This window comes from Staurois parvus, unplaced genomic scaffold, assembly GCF_062004578.1.
Source record: "Staurois parvus isolate SC_StPar_1 unplaced genomic scaffold, SC_StPar_1.0 ptg000390l, whole genome shotgun sequence".
Lineage (NCBI taxonomy): Eukaryota > Metazoa > Chordata > Amphibia > Anura > Ranidae > Staurois > Staurois parvus.
Window position 1 is genome coordinate 3,980,251 of NW_028318186.1, and position 17,183 is coordinate 3,997,433.

A 17,183-nucleotide genomic window follows, 5' to 3' on the forward strand; every position below is an offset into this window, starting at 1 on the left:
TTTAAATAAATGAACATCTGACTGCACATTTCTTGATTAAAATCTTATATCTATGCATAATATAAAGGTGGTCCAGTATTGGCACGTAGTGGTCCTGATTTTGAGTATTGATTGAAACAATCACGTAGTTTGTGTTCTAAGCTACTTCAATACCTATGACCACAGAAGGTTTTTTTGTGTATTTCTGAATATATCTAGTAATCTCCCTGTGGGTGGGCAGATCCTTAATTTTTCCATGTAGAAAATTGGGGAATCAGAAGAACAGATTGTGCCATTGTCAGGTATTAGACAACGTTATGACAGGCAGGCATCTCCCCAACCATCATTTTAAAAAGGAGATGGTTGCCATGTATGTCTATGCTTGATTTTTCCATAACAGTTCACATATCCCTTCACCAGTTATTTTTAGGGAGATGTGTGCCAAGTTATCAAGAATCCCAGGGTTATCATACTCTCCCAATGTGGGTAGGAAAATAAAATTAGGTCTGCTCTTAGAAACATTCCTTCAGGCTAGTGGTACTTGCTATTGCCACTTAAGGCAGGAGTTCTTGAATGGGGGGCATCCCTGCACCTTGGGGATTTGGAACTAACTGCATGAGATGGGGTACAGATCCAGATCTCTAAATGGTTAATCTAAAAATAATTTTTAAATGATCAATATTGTATAAAAGATTGAGATATGAGGTTACTAACCAATCAGTGATCAGATCCCTCAACATGGAAGTAAAAGTATTCCCAGTAAATGTTGCCATGGTCAGAATTAACATTCTCATTAACTATTTCAGGTTCTGCTTGCACAAAACAGTATAAATCTTAGTGGTTGGATCTAAAACATTTGTGATTTTAAGTTACTAAATAAATATTATGAAGTCCTTATGTTTTTTCAGCTGTCCTGTTTATTACAAGTACTGATATAGCACCTTCTATTTACTCAGCACTTTAAATATAGGTATATATTGCACATTCACATCAGTCCCTGCCCTCAAGAAGCATACAATCTATGGTCCCCAATTCACATTCATACATACACATACTGTAAAAATTGACCTCTTGAAGAGGGACAGAGGGGGTATGGAGATATACTGGGCAATCCATTGGCATTTTTAATCTTAATATATTAAGAACCACTAATTTAGGTCATCAGAAATTTCCTGAAATAATGTCAATGGATACTTGCCATTATCATTAATTTGTGGCCACAACCATTCACAACAGCTACTTTAAAAGGCACCAACTCTAAAACAAAGCAAACATTCAAACATTGACTTATCTTCTGAGTAAGAACTATTGACCGTCAACTACAAATGCATATCAGTTGCATATATAGATAAATAAAACGTTATATAAAAACACATAATATTATAATGTACTGCCAAGATTCTGATTCTGATAATTAAGATTATGATGTACTGCCAAGAGTGGAATTTAAAAAAATTAAATGGGTGGTAAATTTAAAAAAGAGATTTTTAGGAGATTTACATTATGAATTCAGATTTGTAAAAAAACAATACATAAATAATAGGTACCTCAGTCTCTTCCTAGCCTGGCAAGTTTGTTATGGATCCTGGACTTATTTACATCTAAATCAATCACAATACAGGCTCAGAGAATGGTTATGTTCTAGGTGATACCTGCATTAGCATCTTAAAAGAGTCCTGGATCCATATCATTATCTCTAGACAAAGAGTGACCTCCACCCACTCTGATCCCTAATAAAAAGGCTGATGCTCTTCTGGACCCTCAGTCATTGAAAAAAACTTAGCTGAGCGAGAAGGTAGCTTGGATCCTGATTTCAACAGACTAACCAAGGTGAAGTTCTTTTCTGTCCAATAGGACAAGATTCTCCATCCAACTGATCACAAGGTGACAATTTTTGTTCGGTAAGTTTGTGTCATTTGAGTTTTCCACTTTATGTTAAGTTTGATGGGCTGTGGATTAGGATAGGATGGCAAGGGAAGGACCATAACAGACTTTAGAAATGAAGACCTTTACTGTCTGTAGAAGAGCCATCACCACATTTGTATATGTTATGAATAAACAACCAAAACTTTTTTTCTGTATTGGGAAGAGTAGGAAAAAATTAGAAGCACTTGTCGATTTGTATTTTGCAGTCTGCCCTGTTGGGAAGATTTCCCTTCAATTCCTGTCCCTGAGATTAAACAAATATCTACAAAAAATGAGGGGAATAGCCCTCTTACGCTGCCCATACATTATGCAATTTTCTTTTCTTCAACCATGTGTTGAAGGAAAGAAAAATCACTTGGATTCCCCCATAAACAGAGTCACCTTCTGCAGAGCTACTGTATTCTGACAGCAGAAGATTTCCCTGCTGTTAGAATACAAAATGATCGCTGCTGCTGACTAGAGCTGTTGGCAGTGATCATAAGTAAAAACCCACATGCTGGTTGACAGTACAACTATCCTACCCATAGGCGGATTGAAATTCAACTGTTTAATTTGAACCAGACACATTTTGATCCATCTATGGTTGGCTTTAGGCATAAAATTACCTAAACATGTGCCAATACTGGAAGATTCACCTTCACCCCTTGTTCTGTGGCAACTGTAACATTTTTTGAATGTTAAAGACTTTTTTCTTTAAAATATTAGAACTGTATTTACAATGCATATACATTTGCTATAAAAACTGATTACTTCCCATTTTTAAACTAAAGATAGATTTATCATTATTACTTATAAAGATCCACAATCCCATGCATCTGAATTTTAATTGTTTATTTTAATTAAGAAATTGAAATAGCTTTTTATTGAAACCTGTACTTAGAATTATGTAGGCTGCAATTGCTGCCTTCCTAAGAATGTACTTTTTTTTTCCAATAACCCCTGAACAAGCATGCAGATTAGAAAGTCAAAGCCAAGGCTCAACTTAATTTGCATACTTGTTCTGTCTTGGAATACCAGCCTTTACTAGCCTCTTCAGCAGTGGAAATGGTGGCAGCTTCTAAAGTCTTCTTACTCGAGCCCCCTTTCAAAAATGCTTCGGGTTCAAGCTTGTGAAATGATTTAGACATTTGATTGTCATCATGGGTCAAAGAGGGTTTGCTCCATCAAACTGACCATGTTTTATAAGACTGCGCCTTTCCCTCTTCTCAGCCTAACACTATTTAACTTGGAAATCCAAGACTTCCTCAAAATTTATTTCTATTAGTTCAATTGGGGCTACCCATAGCAACCAATTAGCAAGTTTTTCCATTATTCTGACAAAGTCATTGAGTTTTGTTGTCTGATAGGTTTTTCAAGACTCATGCTACAATATAATAAAGGATTTAGCAGGTTAAAAAGTTCACATGGGTGTCTCAATGGCCTATTTAACCATTTACATGGTGTTTGGTTTGGATAGGTCACAACATTTACACAAACCTTTACAGTAATAAAAAAAACTATTTTTCTAACTTTACTCAGTAGCCATCTTTGATTTTTGCTTTAAACAAAACATTCAAACGTGGTTTCTTTGTACATAGTTGATCTGGACACTGTCAATGTACTGAACATGCCCAGAAATGTATTTTTTTCTGCAATTGGCTCAATGCTGTTCCCCTTGCTGCAATGCTGGGACTGATCGTGTGTTTAGAACATGAAGATCTTCCCACTAAGCACTCATAGAAAATTACAGAAAAGCATGTATACATTTCAACAAACTTTGTTAGCTGGTAGGACAGAATGAAGTTATCTAACATCTTTTGGAGTCTAAGTAACTGACAAAGGAAAGATTTACAGTATTTCTTAGCAAAGGTGGAGTCCTACTTTAAAGATGTCATGCACAGGGGCACCTGGAGATTGAGGACATAAATAATGCATTTCCTTGCCTCAAACCACAGTTGATGTGAACAGTCAACCTTACAAAATAAATTACAGAATGCGGGTAAACTCCAGTACTTCATTGAGTGAATGCATTTGCAATCGACTTCCATCTTATTTGTTTCACATAGCATAGCTTAGAAAATTACAATTTAAAAACCAAATGGCTGCACCCCAGCTGAGAAAAAAACCTGAGACAAAGTTGGTCTCAGACATGTTTGTCTCAGCTTTTGCTCAACTGAAGAACCAACAACCAGCTTTTACATTTTCAATTTCTAAGTTGTGTGAAGTAATTAAAGATAAAAACTGATTTGCTATGGATAATGGCACTAGTCAAGAGGGAACATGTCTCAGACACTTTATTAATCCCTCCCCACCAATATGTCATCCTCCAAATGTTTAGATCTGCATATAATCAGAACTTCTATCAGTGTCCCTGTTTCTTCACCATGGTTTGCTTATTTTTATGCAAGGCTGAACACTCAGATCTTGCTTCAATAGAATTCATAGAAGGCCATTTATGACCTAGTTCCAAAGTTTTTTTTTCTGTTTTCAATGACTTTTGAAAATGTGCAATTTCATTTCAATAGGTAGAAGACCCCTGCACTCCAGCAGCATACAATGGAACCATCATTCACCACTGTGTATGCTAAGGATCTCTCTGACCACTATCTGTACATCAAGAGGCTGGGCCAAGGAACATTTGGCAAAGTCCTACATGTTCAGGAAAAGGCCACAGGTATGTAAAACAGTAATCTTCCGTGATACGGGGTTGGTTGGAAAACATGAATACAATTGATTCCTAAAGAAATCAAAGACAGATCTTTCAGATCCTGTGAGATCCAAGTAGAACAGAGATTTGTTAAGAAATTTTTTTTATATCCTTTGTGTCTGAAGAAAATGTGTGTTTCACTTTTTAGCCCTCACAGTCTCCCCTTCATTTTTCTAGCACTATATGGTAGACTGGAAGGGTGATGTGTTTGCCATGGACAATAAAAGCATCTGTGTGCTGTTCCTTCGAGTCTTGTTTAGGATCTAATTGTTGATGTGTCTTGTTTGTTTTAAGGTAACCCAGTGGCCATGAAGTTGGTGAGAAAGGACAGGACCAATTTGAGAGCCTTTCTGAAAGAGCTCTCCATGTCCATCTCTCTGTGTAACAATCCATGCATCATCACAACCTACCCAATCTTCATTGAAACCATGAAGTACTATATCTTGACCCAGGAACTGGCTACAGCTGGAACCCTACAACATCTAATTGAGTCCGAGGTGAGCAGTTTGTTTTAAATAACTTGTTTTTAACTTTAAGAAAGGAGACCCACTAAACCAAAAGTACAAATTAGAATTGTTACTGACATCAACTAAACACTTTTCATTTCTGGAAAAAAATATTGATTGCTACTGCCAACAACTCCACATTTTGTTCAATACAGACATCTTGAAATCAATAATATCCCATCTTTACAACTATATGATTTTAAGAAGATATGGGCCTGATGAGGCTACTGTGAAAGTGTGCTGCCTCAGTAACTGGCCCACTCCAGAACAAGGGAAGCAGATTAAAGCTTCATCATGCAAATTAAATTGTTGGAACGAAAATGGAAAGTTTTGTAGATTTTTATCTCAAATCTCCACTATGTGTACCTTTTTAGTTGCAATCAATTAACGTGAGCTGACTTCAAATGTCATTTATAGATCTATTATAGCTCTGCTCTTTTCACTAGGAACATTAATGTCTTGCACATACTTCACAATACATCAACCCTGATCTCCCTAATTACTTATTGCATGAAAGGAGATAGCCATACAAAAGGAACAAGGAAAAATGTCACAAAAATGTCTTTGGTTTTTAGTGATTCAACCCATATACAAACCATAGTTTTGGGCGAACAGACTGGTGAAAACTGCAAGCCAGCATTGCAAATTCCTTGAAAACAAATAAAGCCAAATAACATTATCTAAGTTTATTGTATTCCATGTGATATTGAAAGGTCTTATAAAAGTTTCTCTGTCTCATTTTTCAGGTGGGAATTCCAGAAGTAATGGTAAAACGCTGTGGAACACAGTTGGCCAGGGCTCTGGATTTTATGCAGAGCCGAAGATTGGTGCACAGAGACCTTAGAGCAGACAATGTCTTGCTCATGGACATGGAATGCCACGATATCAAATTGTGTGACTTTGGTCTCTCTCAGGCTATTGGCAGCCTTGTGAGTAAAATGTCCCATACCACCCCATATCTGACTCCAGAGCTGTGTGCCTTGAAGGATGACGAGTACTTAGTTTTAACTGCACGTGTGGATTCCTGGGCTTTAGCAGTTCTCCTCTACGTTGCTCTAACAGGAAACTATCCCTGGGAAAGTGCTGTGGAGGAGGATATCATGTACCAGGCCTTCAACTCCTGGCAGAAGAGTTCCAAAGTAATTTCCCCACCAGCTCACTGGAAGATGTTTACACAAGAGGCACTGAACATGTTCAAAAAACTCCTTTCTCAGGACCCTGACTCTCAAGCCTCTGTTCTTTCCATCACAAACTGTGTTCGTTACATGTGGACAACTGTAGAATTCTCAGAGGGGGAAATGACAGAGGAGGAAGACACAGAGTGGGAAATGACAGAGGAGGAAGACACAGAGGGGGAAATGACAGAGGAGGAAGACACAGAAGGGGAAATGACAGAGGAGGAAGACGCAGAAGGGGAAATGACAGAGGAGGAAGACGGAGAGGGGGAAATGACAGATGAGGAACACACAGAGGGGGAAATGACAGAGGAGGAACACACAGAGGGGGAAATGACAGAGGAGGAACACACAGAAGGGGAAATGACAGAGGAGGAAGACACAGAGGGGGAAATGACAGAGGAGGAAGACGCAGAGGGGGAAATGATAGAGGAGGAACACACAGAGGGGAAATGACAGAGGAGGAAGACGCAGAGGGGGAAATGACAGAGGAGGAACACACAGAGGGGGAAATGACAGAGGAGGAACACACAGAGGGGAAATGACAGAGGAGGAAGACGCAGAGGGGGAAATAACAGAGGAGGAACACACAGAGGGGGAAATGACAGAGGAGGAACACACAGAAGGGGAAATGACAGAGGAGGAACACACAAAGGAGGAACGACTTTTTTCCATTCAGCACTAGGAATCTACATAAGCACCAGCACATACTGACATATTGCAGCACTTAATTCTGAACTACAGTTGCAAGCCGTCCTCTTAACCTGCCAGTTTATACTTGCCTTGTTACATCCCTACTTTTCTGTGACCTTTAAACTCCCCTTACCCTTTTTTCAATTGATCCCTCTTACCTTCTGCTTATGCCATTGCTCTGTAACCCCATTATTGGGTTTGTGCTATTACATAGTAAATGATTTCACTTTCTGCGTGCCTTTTTAACTTCTTATAAAACCTAATAAAAAAAACTTTGAAAGCAATAGATGTTTGTCTGTTGAAAGCCTCATGTCTCATGAAACTATTTTATCTCCACTTCACTTGGCCCATTTTCCCCGCTCTTCTGAATAGGCACCTGATAGAACCTCGCAGTTTTATTGCCAGATAGCATCTAATATTAAAGAAAAAAGCCTGTCGCCAACTTACATTACAGCACAAAGGAAATTTGAAATGCTTACTTTCAATATTCCTTTGCATGTGCTGGAAAAAAAAGGCACCTCGTCCTCTTCTAGTAGTGTCTCATTACTGTGTGCTGGCCCAGCTTTTCTGCTTCATGCCTCTGCTCCCTTATGACTGTTTAAAAAAGGTTCTGTAGGGATCTGAAGGGAGAAGCAGAAAAGCCGGGCCAGCACAGACTGTAAATAGGCCCTTCCAGAAGAGGAGAGGGCTATGACATTCATAGTGGAAAGGGGCTGTGTTAGGGAATCGGCTCTGCAGTAGTTTCATTTTATTGCATATTAGTGGTGGAAAGGAGCATTGCAAGCAATTTATTTTCTATAAAAAAACACAACAACATTTCAAATAAGTGATTTTACCATTTTCAAGTTGTTGACAGTTATTTGAAGTGCCTACTTTTTTTCCCCTCTTTCTGTAATGTTCCTTTCTATCGGCAATGTGCTAGAAAATAAAATTACTGCAGAGCCAATACCCTAGCACAGCCCCCTCCCACTTTGAAGGTCATCGCCTTCTGTTCTGAAGGGCCTATTTACTGTCTGTGCTGGCCCAGCTTCATTGCTCTTCCCCTCACCTCCCTATAACTTTTATGTAGCTGTCAGGGGGAAGTGAATACTACAGAGCCTCAGCTCAGTCTGCTGGGACTGCTGACATAACATTCATGATGTCAGCAGATACCAGCAGTCTGAGCACTTTAGGATATCTACACAAGGAAGGTTTTTACAGATAAAAAACACGCGTAACATGCACATAATCTACAAGATGGTTGTTGAAATGAATGGTCTTGTGACAGGGTCTCCTTGTGGAGTTCTAAGTCGTGTGATCATTTTGCGTGAAATTAGTTTTACATGCAATTTTATGGCTACAAATAGTAAAATATTGCAGGCTATTGCTGTATTTTGTACTTCCATTAATAAGCGGTACTTGCTACTCCTTTAAAGCGTGATCAATGCTTGAATCACTTTTCAGAGTAACTTGAAAGGTGGTGAAGAGAGAGATATGTCACCCCCCCACACTTTTTTTAACCCCCTAAATGGCAGACCACCACCCTGCAACCGTGTGCAACTGAGGCAGTTGCAGCACAGCTCTATTCAACCTGTCCATGAATGCAAAAGGCATTTAATTCCCGTCATGGCCACAGCATGTGTACATCTACAACCACTACTGTTTCAGCTAAAGGTGGAGTAGTTGAGAAGTGGTGAAACTGAAGCTCAACCATGGGGTTTTACTGCCCCCAATTACGTGTGAACAAGCCCTTAAAGTGATTCTAAAGGCTTTTTTTAAAACACATTATCTGCTGTGTGCAGTGATTTTGCACAGAGCAGCCCGGATCCTCCTTTTGGGTTCCCTGTCAGCACTCCTGGCCCCTCCCTCCTGTTGGGTTCCCCCACAGCAAGCAGCTTGCTATGGGGGTACCCACTGCTCCATGTGTCCATTCACACGCCCCCTCAGCAAGCAGCTTGCTATGGGGGAAGCCACTGCGCCATGTGTCCATTCACACGCCCCCTCTCTCATTGGCTCACTTGCTGTGTTTGACACCAGTGAGAGCCAATGGCTTTCGCTTCTGTCTCAGCTATTGAGAAGAGGAAGTCCGAGGATAGTCGAGACTTCACTACACATTACTGGATCAAGAGGGGGGCTTAGGTGAGTATTAGGGGGGCTGGGGGGGGGTTGCTGCTCAGATTTTTTTACCTTTATGCATAGGTAGCACAAAATGTTTTGCAATTTGTTACTATGGGCTTACTGCACTTAAAGGGTTTGAGACTTGTTGGGCAATTGGTTGACAGTCAAATTTTTGGCTAGAGGTGGACCTTAAGTAGGGATAGTCAGAGCAAGTATTTCTTGCCAAGGTGTGATCATGTTTCCCCCCCCCCGCCCCCAGGGTAAGGGTGGATGTCTTAGAACCTTGCTCAGGTGTTAAGTCTGATATTGAGATTCCACCTCACTTCCTGCCAATGCAGAAATCTCTCCAATAGGGAGAAAAAAAAAACTCTTTAAGTAGAGCAGGGAATCGTTAGCAATTATGGCAATATTTTCATAGCTTCATAGGGTGCATGGACTAGGAGCTCCCAGGGCCCACCAAAAACAATATGTAGGAGAACCCGAATTAAAGGTGGGATCTTTACCCTACCTTCTCCTGCTGTGTGTCCCTTGCTTGATGTGGTGCTCCTTGGGCAGATCCGGAGGGCGATGAGAGTCCGATTCCCGGCTGGAGGAGAGGCGGGTGCTGGTGAGAACGGAGCAGTGAATGCTGGGAGCACCCACGTGACAGCTGCAAGGAACCCTGGGAAATGCTGTTTGTGGTGAGGAAGGAAACCAGCAGACAAGAGAAGACCAAAACCGACAGGTATACATGGTGGGTGACCCCCCTGATCAGGAAACAGAAACAGGGCACGGGGAGCTAGAGATCATCCAGCAACTTGTGGTGATGAGCCTCATTATAAAGGCTGTCCGGCACCAAACTGAAGCTGATGTGTACTTCTGCGGCCATGCCGGAAATGCCAGATCTTCCAGAACTTCTGCAGTGGACAGGACCCTGACATCTTAGCAGAAGGAATAGTGCCCTATCATTGGTCTTAGCAGAAAGAATAGTGTCCCATCAATGATGTCAGTAGGAAGAATAGTGCCCCATCATTGGTCTTAACAGGAATAGTGCCCCATTAATGGTGTTAGTGTGAAGAACAGTGTCTCATCTCTGGTGACGGAGGAATATTGTCCCAAGGGCCGGATAGAGGCAAGCAAAGGGCCACAGTTTGGAGTCCACTGATCTAGTGTGTTAGCTCTCAGTCCTGTATATATATATTACGCTGGCTTTAAGTCCTGTAGATCTGCTGTGTTAGATCCCACGCAAATAGATCTGCTGTGCTGACTCTCACTCCTGTAGATCTTCTGTGCTGACTCTCACTTGCTTAAATCTGCTGTGCTTACTCTCACTCCTGTAGATTTGTTGTGCTGACTCTCACCCCTGTAGATCTGCTGTGCTGACTCTCACTCCTGTAGATTTGCTGTGCTGACTCTCCTGTAGATCTGCTGTGCTGACTCTCACTTGCTTAAATCTGCTGTGCTGACTCTCACTTGCTTAAATCTGCTGTGCTGACTCTCACTTGCTTAAATCTGCTGTGCTGACTCTCACTCCTGTAGATCTGCTGTGCTGACTCTCACTCCTGTAGATCTGCTGTGCTGACTCTCCTGTAGATCTGCTGTGCTGACTCTCACTTGCTTAAATCTGCTGTGCTGACTCTCACTCCTGTAGATCTGCTGTGCTAACTCTCACTTCTATAGAACTTCTGCGCTGACTGTCACTTCTGCAGATCTTCTGTGCTGACTGTCACTTCTGCAAACCTTCTGTGCTGACTGTCACTTCTGCAAACCTTCTGTGCTGACTCTCACTTGCTTAAATCTGCTGTTCTGACTCTCACTCCTGTAGATCTGCTGTGCTGACTCTCCTGTAGATCTTCTGTGCTGACTCCCAGTTCTGTAGATCTGCTGTGCTGACTCTCACTTGCTTAAATCTGCTATGCTGACTCTCACTCCTGTAGGTCTGCTGTGCTAACTCTCACTTCTATAGATCTTCTGCGCTGACTGTCACTTCTGTAGATCTTCTGTGCTGACTGTCACTTCTGTAAATCTTCTGTGCTGACTGTAACTTCTGTAAATCTTCTGTGCTGACTGTCACTTCTGTAGATCTTCTGTGCTGACTCTCACTTCTGTAGATCTTCTGTGCTGAATCTCACTGGCGTAGATCTGTTGTGCTGACTCTCACTTGCGTAGATCTGCTGTGCTGACTCTCACTTTTGTAGTGCTCCTATGCTGACTCTCACTCCTGTAGTTCTGCTGTGCTGACTCTCACTCTTGTTGATCTGCTGTGCTAACTCTCACTTCTGTAGATCTTCTGAGCTGACTGTCACTTCTGCAGATCTTCTGTGCTGTCACTTCTGTAAATCTTCTGTGCTGACTCTCACTTCTGTAGATCTTCTGTGCTAACTGCTACTTCTGTAAATCTTCTGTGTTGACTGTCACTTCTGTAAATCTTCTGTGATGATTCTCACTTCTGTAGATCTTCTGTGCTGACTGTCACTTTTGTAGATCTACTGTGCTGACTGTCACTTCTGTAGATCTTCTGTGCTGTCACTTCTGTAGATCTTCTGTGCTGACTCTCACTTCTGTAGATCTTCTGTGCTGACTCTCACTTGCGTAGATCTGCTGTGTTGACTCTCACTAGCGTAGATCTGCTGTGCTGACTCTCACTTGCGTAGATCTGCTGTGCTGACTCTCACGTGCGTAGATCTGCTGTGCTGACTCTCACTTGCGTAGATCTGCTGTGCTGACTCTCACTTGCGTAGATCTGCTGTGCTGACTCTAACTTCTGTAGATCTTCTCTGCTTACTGACATTTCTGTAGATCTGTGCTGACTCTCAATTCTGTAGAACTTCTGTGCTGACTCTCACTTCTGTAGATCTGTGCTGACTCTCACTTCTGTAGATCTGCTGTGCTCTCACGTCTGTAGATCAGCTGTGCTCTCACTTCTGTAGATCTTCTGTGCTGACTCTCACTCCTGTAGATCTTCTGTGCTGAATCTCACTTGCGTAGATCTGCTGTGCTGACTCTCACTTGCGTAGATCTGCTGTGCTGACTCTCACTTTTGTAGTTCTTCTATGCTGACTCTCACTCCTGTAGATCTGCTGTGCTGACTCTCACTCTTGTTGATCTGCTGTGCTAACTCTCACTTCTGTAGATATTCTGAGCTGACTGTAAATTCTGCAGATCTTCTGTGCCGTCACTGCTATAAATCTTCTGTGCTGACTCTCACTTCTGTAGATCTTCTGTGCTAACTGCTACTTCTGTAAATCTTCTGTTTTGACTGTCACTTCTGTAAATCTTCTGTGCTGATTCTCACTTCTGTAGATCTTCTGTGCTGACTGTCACTTCTGTAGATCTACTGTGCTGACTCTCACTTCTGTCGATCTTCTGTGCTGACTCTCACTTTTGTAGATCTTCTGTGCTGACTCTCACTTGCGTAGATCTGCTGTGCTGACTCTCACTTGCGTAGATCTGCTGTGCTGACTCTCACTTGCGTAGATCTGCTGTGCTGACTCTCACTTGCGTAGATCTGCTGTGCTGACTGACGTTTCTGTAGATCTTCTGTGCTGACTCTAACTTCTGTAGATCTTCTGTGCTGACTCTCACTTCTGTAGATCTGCTGTGCTGACTCTCACTTGCGTAGATCTGCTGTGCTGATTCTCACTTGCGTAGATCTGCTGTGCTCTCACGTCTGTAGATCAGCTGTGCTCTCACTTCTGTAGATCTTCTGTGCTGACTCTCACTTCTGTAGATCTTCTGTGCTGACTCTCACTTCTGTAGATCTGCTGTGCTGACTCTCACTTTTGTAGTTCTTCTATGCTGACTCTCACTCCTGTAGATCTGCTGTGCTGACTCGCACTTGCGTAGATCTGCTGTGCTGACTCTCACTTCTGTAGATCTTCTGTGCTGACTGACGTTTCTGTAGATCTTCTGTGCTGACTCTCAATTCTGTAGATCCGCTGTGCTCTCACTTCTGTAGATCTTCTGTGCTGACTGTCACTTCTGTAGATCTACTGTGCTGACTGTCACTTCTGAAGATCTTCTGTGCTGTCTCTCACTTCTGTAGGTCTGCTGTGCTGACTCGCACTTGCGTCGATCTGCTGTGCTGACTCTCACTTCTGTAGATCTTCTGTGCTGTCTGACGTTTCTGTAGATCTTCTGTGCTGACTCTCAATTCTGTAGATCTTCTGTGCTGACTCTCACTTCTGTAGATCTGTGCTGACTCTCACTTCTGTAGATCTGCTGTGCTGACTCTCACTTGCGTAGATCTGCTGTGCTGACTGACGTTTCTGTAGATCTACTGTGCTGACTCTAACTTTTGTAGATCTTCTGTGCTGAATCTCACTTCTGTAGATCTGCTGTGCTGATTCTCACTTGCGTAGATCTGCTGTGCTCTCACGTCTGTAGATCAGCTGTGCTCTCACTTCTGTTGATCTTCTGTGCTGACTCTCACTTCTGTAGATCTTCTGTGCTGACTCTCACTTCTGTAGATCTGCTGTGCTGACTCTCACTTTTGTAGTTCTTCTATGCTGACTCTCACTCCTGTAGATCTGATGTGCTGACTCTCGCTTCTGTAGATCTTCTGAGCTGACTGTCACTTCTGCAGATCTTCTGTGCTGTCACTTCTGTAAATCTTCTGTGCTGACTCTCACTTCTGTAGATCCGCTGTGCTCTCACTTCTGTAGATCTTCTGTGCTGACTGTCACTTCTGTAGATCTACTGTGCTGACTGTCACTTCTGAAGATCTTCTGTGCTGTCTCTCACTTCTGTAGATCTGCTGTGCTGACTCGCACTTGCGTAGATCTGCTGTGCTGACTCGCACTTGCGTCGATCTGCTGTGCTGACTCTCACTTCTGTAGATCTTCTGTGCTGTCTGACGTTTCTGTAGATCTTCTGTGCTGACTCTCAATTCTGTAGATCTTCTGTGCTGACTCTCACTTCTGTAGATCTGTGCTGACTCTCACTTCTGTAGATCTGCTGTGCTGACTCTCACTTGCGTAGATCTGCTGTGTTGACTGACGTTTCTGTAGATCTACTGTGCTGACTCTAACTTTTGTAGATCTTCTGTGCTGACTCTCACTTCTGTAGATCTTCTGTGCTGACTCTCACTTCTGTAGATCTGCTGTGCTGACTCTCACTTGCGTAGATCTGCTGTGCTGATTCTCACTTGCGTAGATCTGCTGTGCTCTCACGTCTGTAGATCAGCTGTGCTCTCACTTCTGTTGATCTTCTGTGCTGACTCTCACTTCTGTAGATCTTCTGTGCTGACTCTCACTTCTGTAGATCTGCTGTGCTGACTCTCACTTTTGTAGTTCTTCTATGCTGACTCTCACTCCTGTAGATCTGCTGTGCTGACTCTCACTCTTGTTGATCTGCTGTGCTAACTCTCACTTCTGTAGATCTTCTGAGCTGACTGTCACTTCTGCAGATCTTCTGTGCTGTCACTTCTGTAAATCTTCTGTGCTGACTCTCACTTATTTAGATCTTCTGTGCTAACTGCTACTTCTGTAAATTTTCTGTGTTGACTGTCACTTCTGTAAATCTTCTGTGCTGATTCTCACTTCTGTAGATCTTCTGTGCTGACTGTCACTTCTGTAGATCTACTGTGCTGACTCTCACTTCTGTAGATCTTCTGTGCTGACTCTCACTTCTGTAGATCTTCTGTGCTGACTCTCACTTCTGTAGATCTTCTGTGCTGACTCTCACTTCTGTAGATCTGCTGTGCTGACTCTCACTTGCGTAGATCTGCTGTGCTGACTCTCACTTGCATAGATCTGCTGTGCTGACTCTCACTTCTGTAGATCTTCTGTGCTGACTGTCGTTTCTGTAGATCTTCTGTGCTGACTCTCACTTCTGTAGGTCTTCTGTGCTGACTCTCACTTCTGTAGATCTGCTGTGCTGACTCTCACTTGCGTAGATCTGCTGTGCTGACTCTCACTTGCGTAGATCTGCTGTGCTGATTCTCACTTGCGTAGATCTGCTGTGCTCTCACGTCTGTAGATCAGCTGTGCTCTCACTTCTGTAGATCAGCTGTGCTCTCACTTCTGTAGATCTTCTGTGCTGACTGTCACTTCTGTAGATCTACTGTGCTGACTCTCACTTCTGTAGATCTGCTGTGCTGACTCTCACTTGCGTAGATCTGCTGTGCTGACTCTCACTTGCGTAGATCTGCTGTGCTGACTCTCACTTGCGTAGATCTGCTGTGCTGACTCTCACTTGCGTAGATCTGCTGTGCTGACTCTCACTTCTGTAGATCTTCTGTGCTGACTGACGTTTCTGTAGATCTTCTGTGCTGACTCTCACTTCTGTAGATCTGTGCTGACTCTCACTTCTGTAGATCTGCTGTGCTCTCACTTCTGTAGATCTGCTGTGCTCTCACGTCTGTAGATCAGCTGTGCTCTCACTTCTGTAGATCTTCTGTGCTGACTCTCACTTCTGTAGATCTTCTGTGCTGACTCTCACTCCTGTAGATCTTCTGTGCTGACTCTCACTTCTGTAGATCTTCTGTGCTGACTCTCACTTCTGTAGATCTTCTGTGCTGACTCTCACTTGCGTAGATCTGCTGTGTGTTGGTTATGTGTTATAGAAGACACTGGTAGTGATAGCAGAATTCAGGCTTTACTTGTGTGGCTTAAGTTACAAACATACAGAGCACATTTCTCAGCAGACATATAACAGCAGATACATTACAGATTACTTCCAGAAGAGATGATAGAGAGGAGGAAAAAGCAGCAAGTTTTACACATATACAACTAGTAACCTTTAGCGTACAGTGCCATCTACTGGTCAAGTGATATTACCACAGAATACTGTATATAGAGATGAGCGAATCGAACTTGGCGAAGTGGAATTCGTTTCGAATATTAGGAAAAATTCGATTTGCATCGAATCCGAATTTTAGCCAACTTCGGATGCACAAATCGAATTTTCCCCGATCAGCCGGCAAAAGTGTCACTGCAGAGAGCTCCGCTATTTCTGACAGTTCTCTGACAGTTCTGACAGTTCATTTACAGCGGTTGAAACATTGTATCTATTTGTTTCCATTTAGGATACAGATGTTTTTATTCAGACATAAATAGATACAATGTTTCAACCGCTGTAAATGAACTGTCAGAACTGTCAGAGAACTGTCAGAAATAGCGGAGCTCTCTGCAGAAACACTTTTTGCTGTACTGGAATTCTTCTTCTTTTCATTCTTCTTCTTCTTTTCATTCTTCTTCTTTTCATTCTTCTTCTTCTTTTCATTCTTCTTCTTCTTCTTTTCATTCTTCTTTTCATTCTTCTTCTTCTTCTTTTCATTCTTCTTCTTCTTTTCATTCTTCTTTTCATTCTTCTTCTTTTCCTTCTTCTTCTTTTCATTCTTCTTCTTCTTCTTTTCATTCTTCTTCTTTTCATTCCTCTTTTCATTCTTCTCATTCTTCTTTTAATTCTTCTTTTCATTCTTCTTCTCATTCTTCTTTTCATTCTTCTTCTTTTCATTCTTCTTCTTCTTCTTTTCATTCTTCTTCTTCTTTTCATTCTTCTTCTTCTTCTTTTCATTCTTCTTTTCATTCTTCTTCTTCTTTTCATTCTTCTTCTTCTTCTTTTCATTCTTCCTCTTCTTCTTTTCATTCTTCTTTTCATTCTTCTTCTTCTTTTCATTCTTCTTCTTCTTCTTTTCATTCTTCTTCTTCTTCTTCTTTTCATTCTTCTTTTCATCCTTCTTTTCATTCTTTTTCTCATTCTTCTTTTCATTCTTCTTCTTCTTCTTTTCATTCTTCTTCTTCTTTTCATTCTTCTTCTTCTTTTCATTCTTCTTTTCATTCTTCTTCTTCTTTTCATTCTTCTTCTTCTTCTTTTCATTCTTCTTCTTCTTCTCATTCTTTTTCTTCTTCTTTTCATTCTTCTTTTCATTCTTCTTCTTCTTCTTTTCATTCTTCTTTTCATTCTTCTTCTTCTTCTTCTTCTTCTTCTTCTTCTTCTTCTTCTTCTTCTTCTTCTTCTTCTTCTTCTTCTTCTCATTCTTCTTCTTCTTTTCATTCTTCTTCTTCTTCTTTTCATTCTTCTTCTTCTTCTTTTCATTCTTCTTTTCATTCTTCTCATTCTTCTTTTAATTCTTCTTTTCATTCTTCTTCTCATTCTTCTTTTCATTCTTCTTCTTCTTCTTTTCATTCTTCTTCTTCT

The 17,183-nt window shown here is 41.6% G+C and overlaps 1 protein-coding gene across 1 annotated transcript; it reads left to right on the plus strand.

Annotated features, from left to right (window-relative positions):
• Positions 1-4,440: 4,440 nt before the first annotated feature.
• LOC149455553 (serine/threonine-protein kinase SBK1-like) lies at positions 4,441-6,728 on the plus strand. Its single transcript, XM_089685972.1, has 3 exons — positions 4,441-4,558; positions 4,886-5,088; positions 5,844-6,728. The coding sequence occupies exons 1-3, from the start codon at positions 4,441-4,443 to the stop codon at positions 6,726-6,728; spliced, it is 1,206 nt and encodes a 401-aa protein (XP_089542098.1).
• Positions 6,729-17,183: the final 10,455 nt, after the last annotated feature.

Bases quoted from the DNA above. Each gene is read 5' to 3' on its own strand.
- LOC149455553 (XM_089685972.1), top strand. From the start codon at position 4,441: ATGGAACCATCATTCACCACTGTGTATGCTAAGGATCTCTCTGACCAC. The intron at 4,559-4,885 runs GTATGTAAAACA...GTTTGTTTTAAG, and splicing joins TGTTCAGGAAAAGGCCACAG to GTAACCCAGTGGCCATGAAG. The intron at 5,089-5,843 runs GTGAGCAGTTTG...CTCATTTTTCAG, and splicing joins AACATCTAATTGAGTCCGAG to GTGGGAATTCCAGAAGTAAT.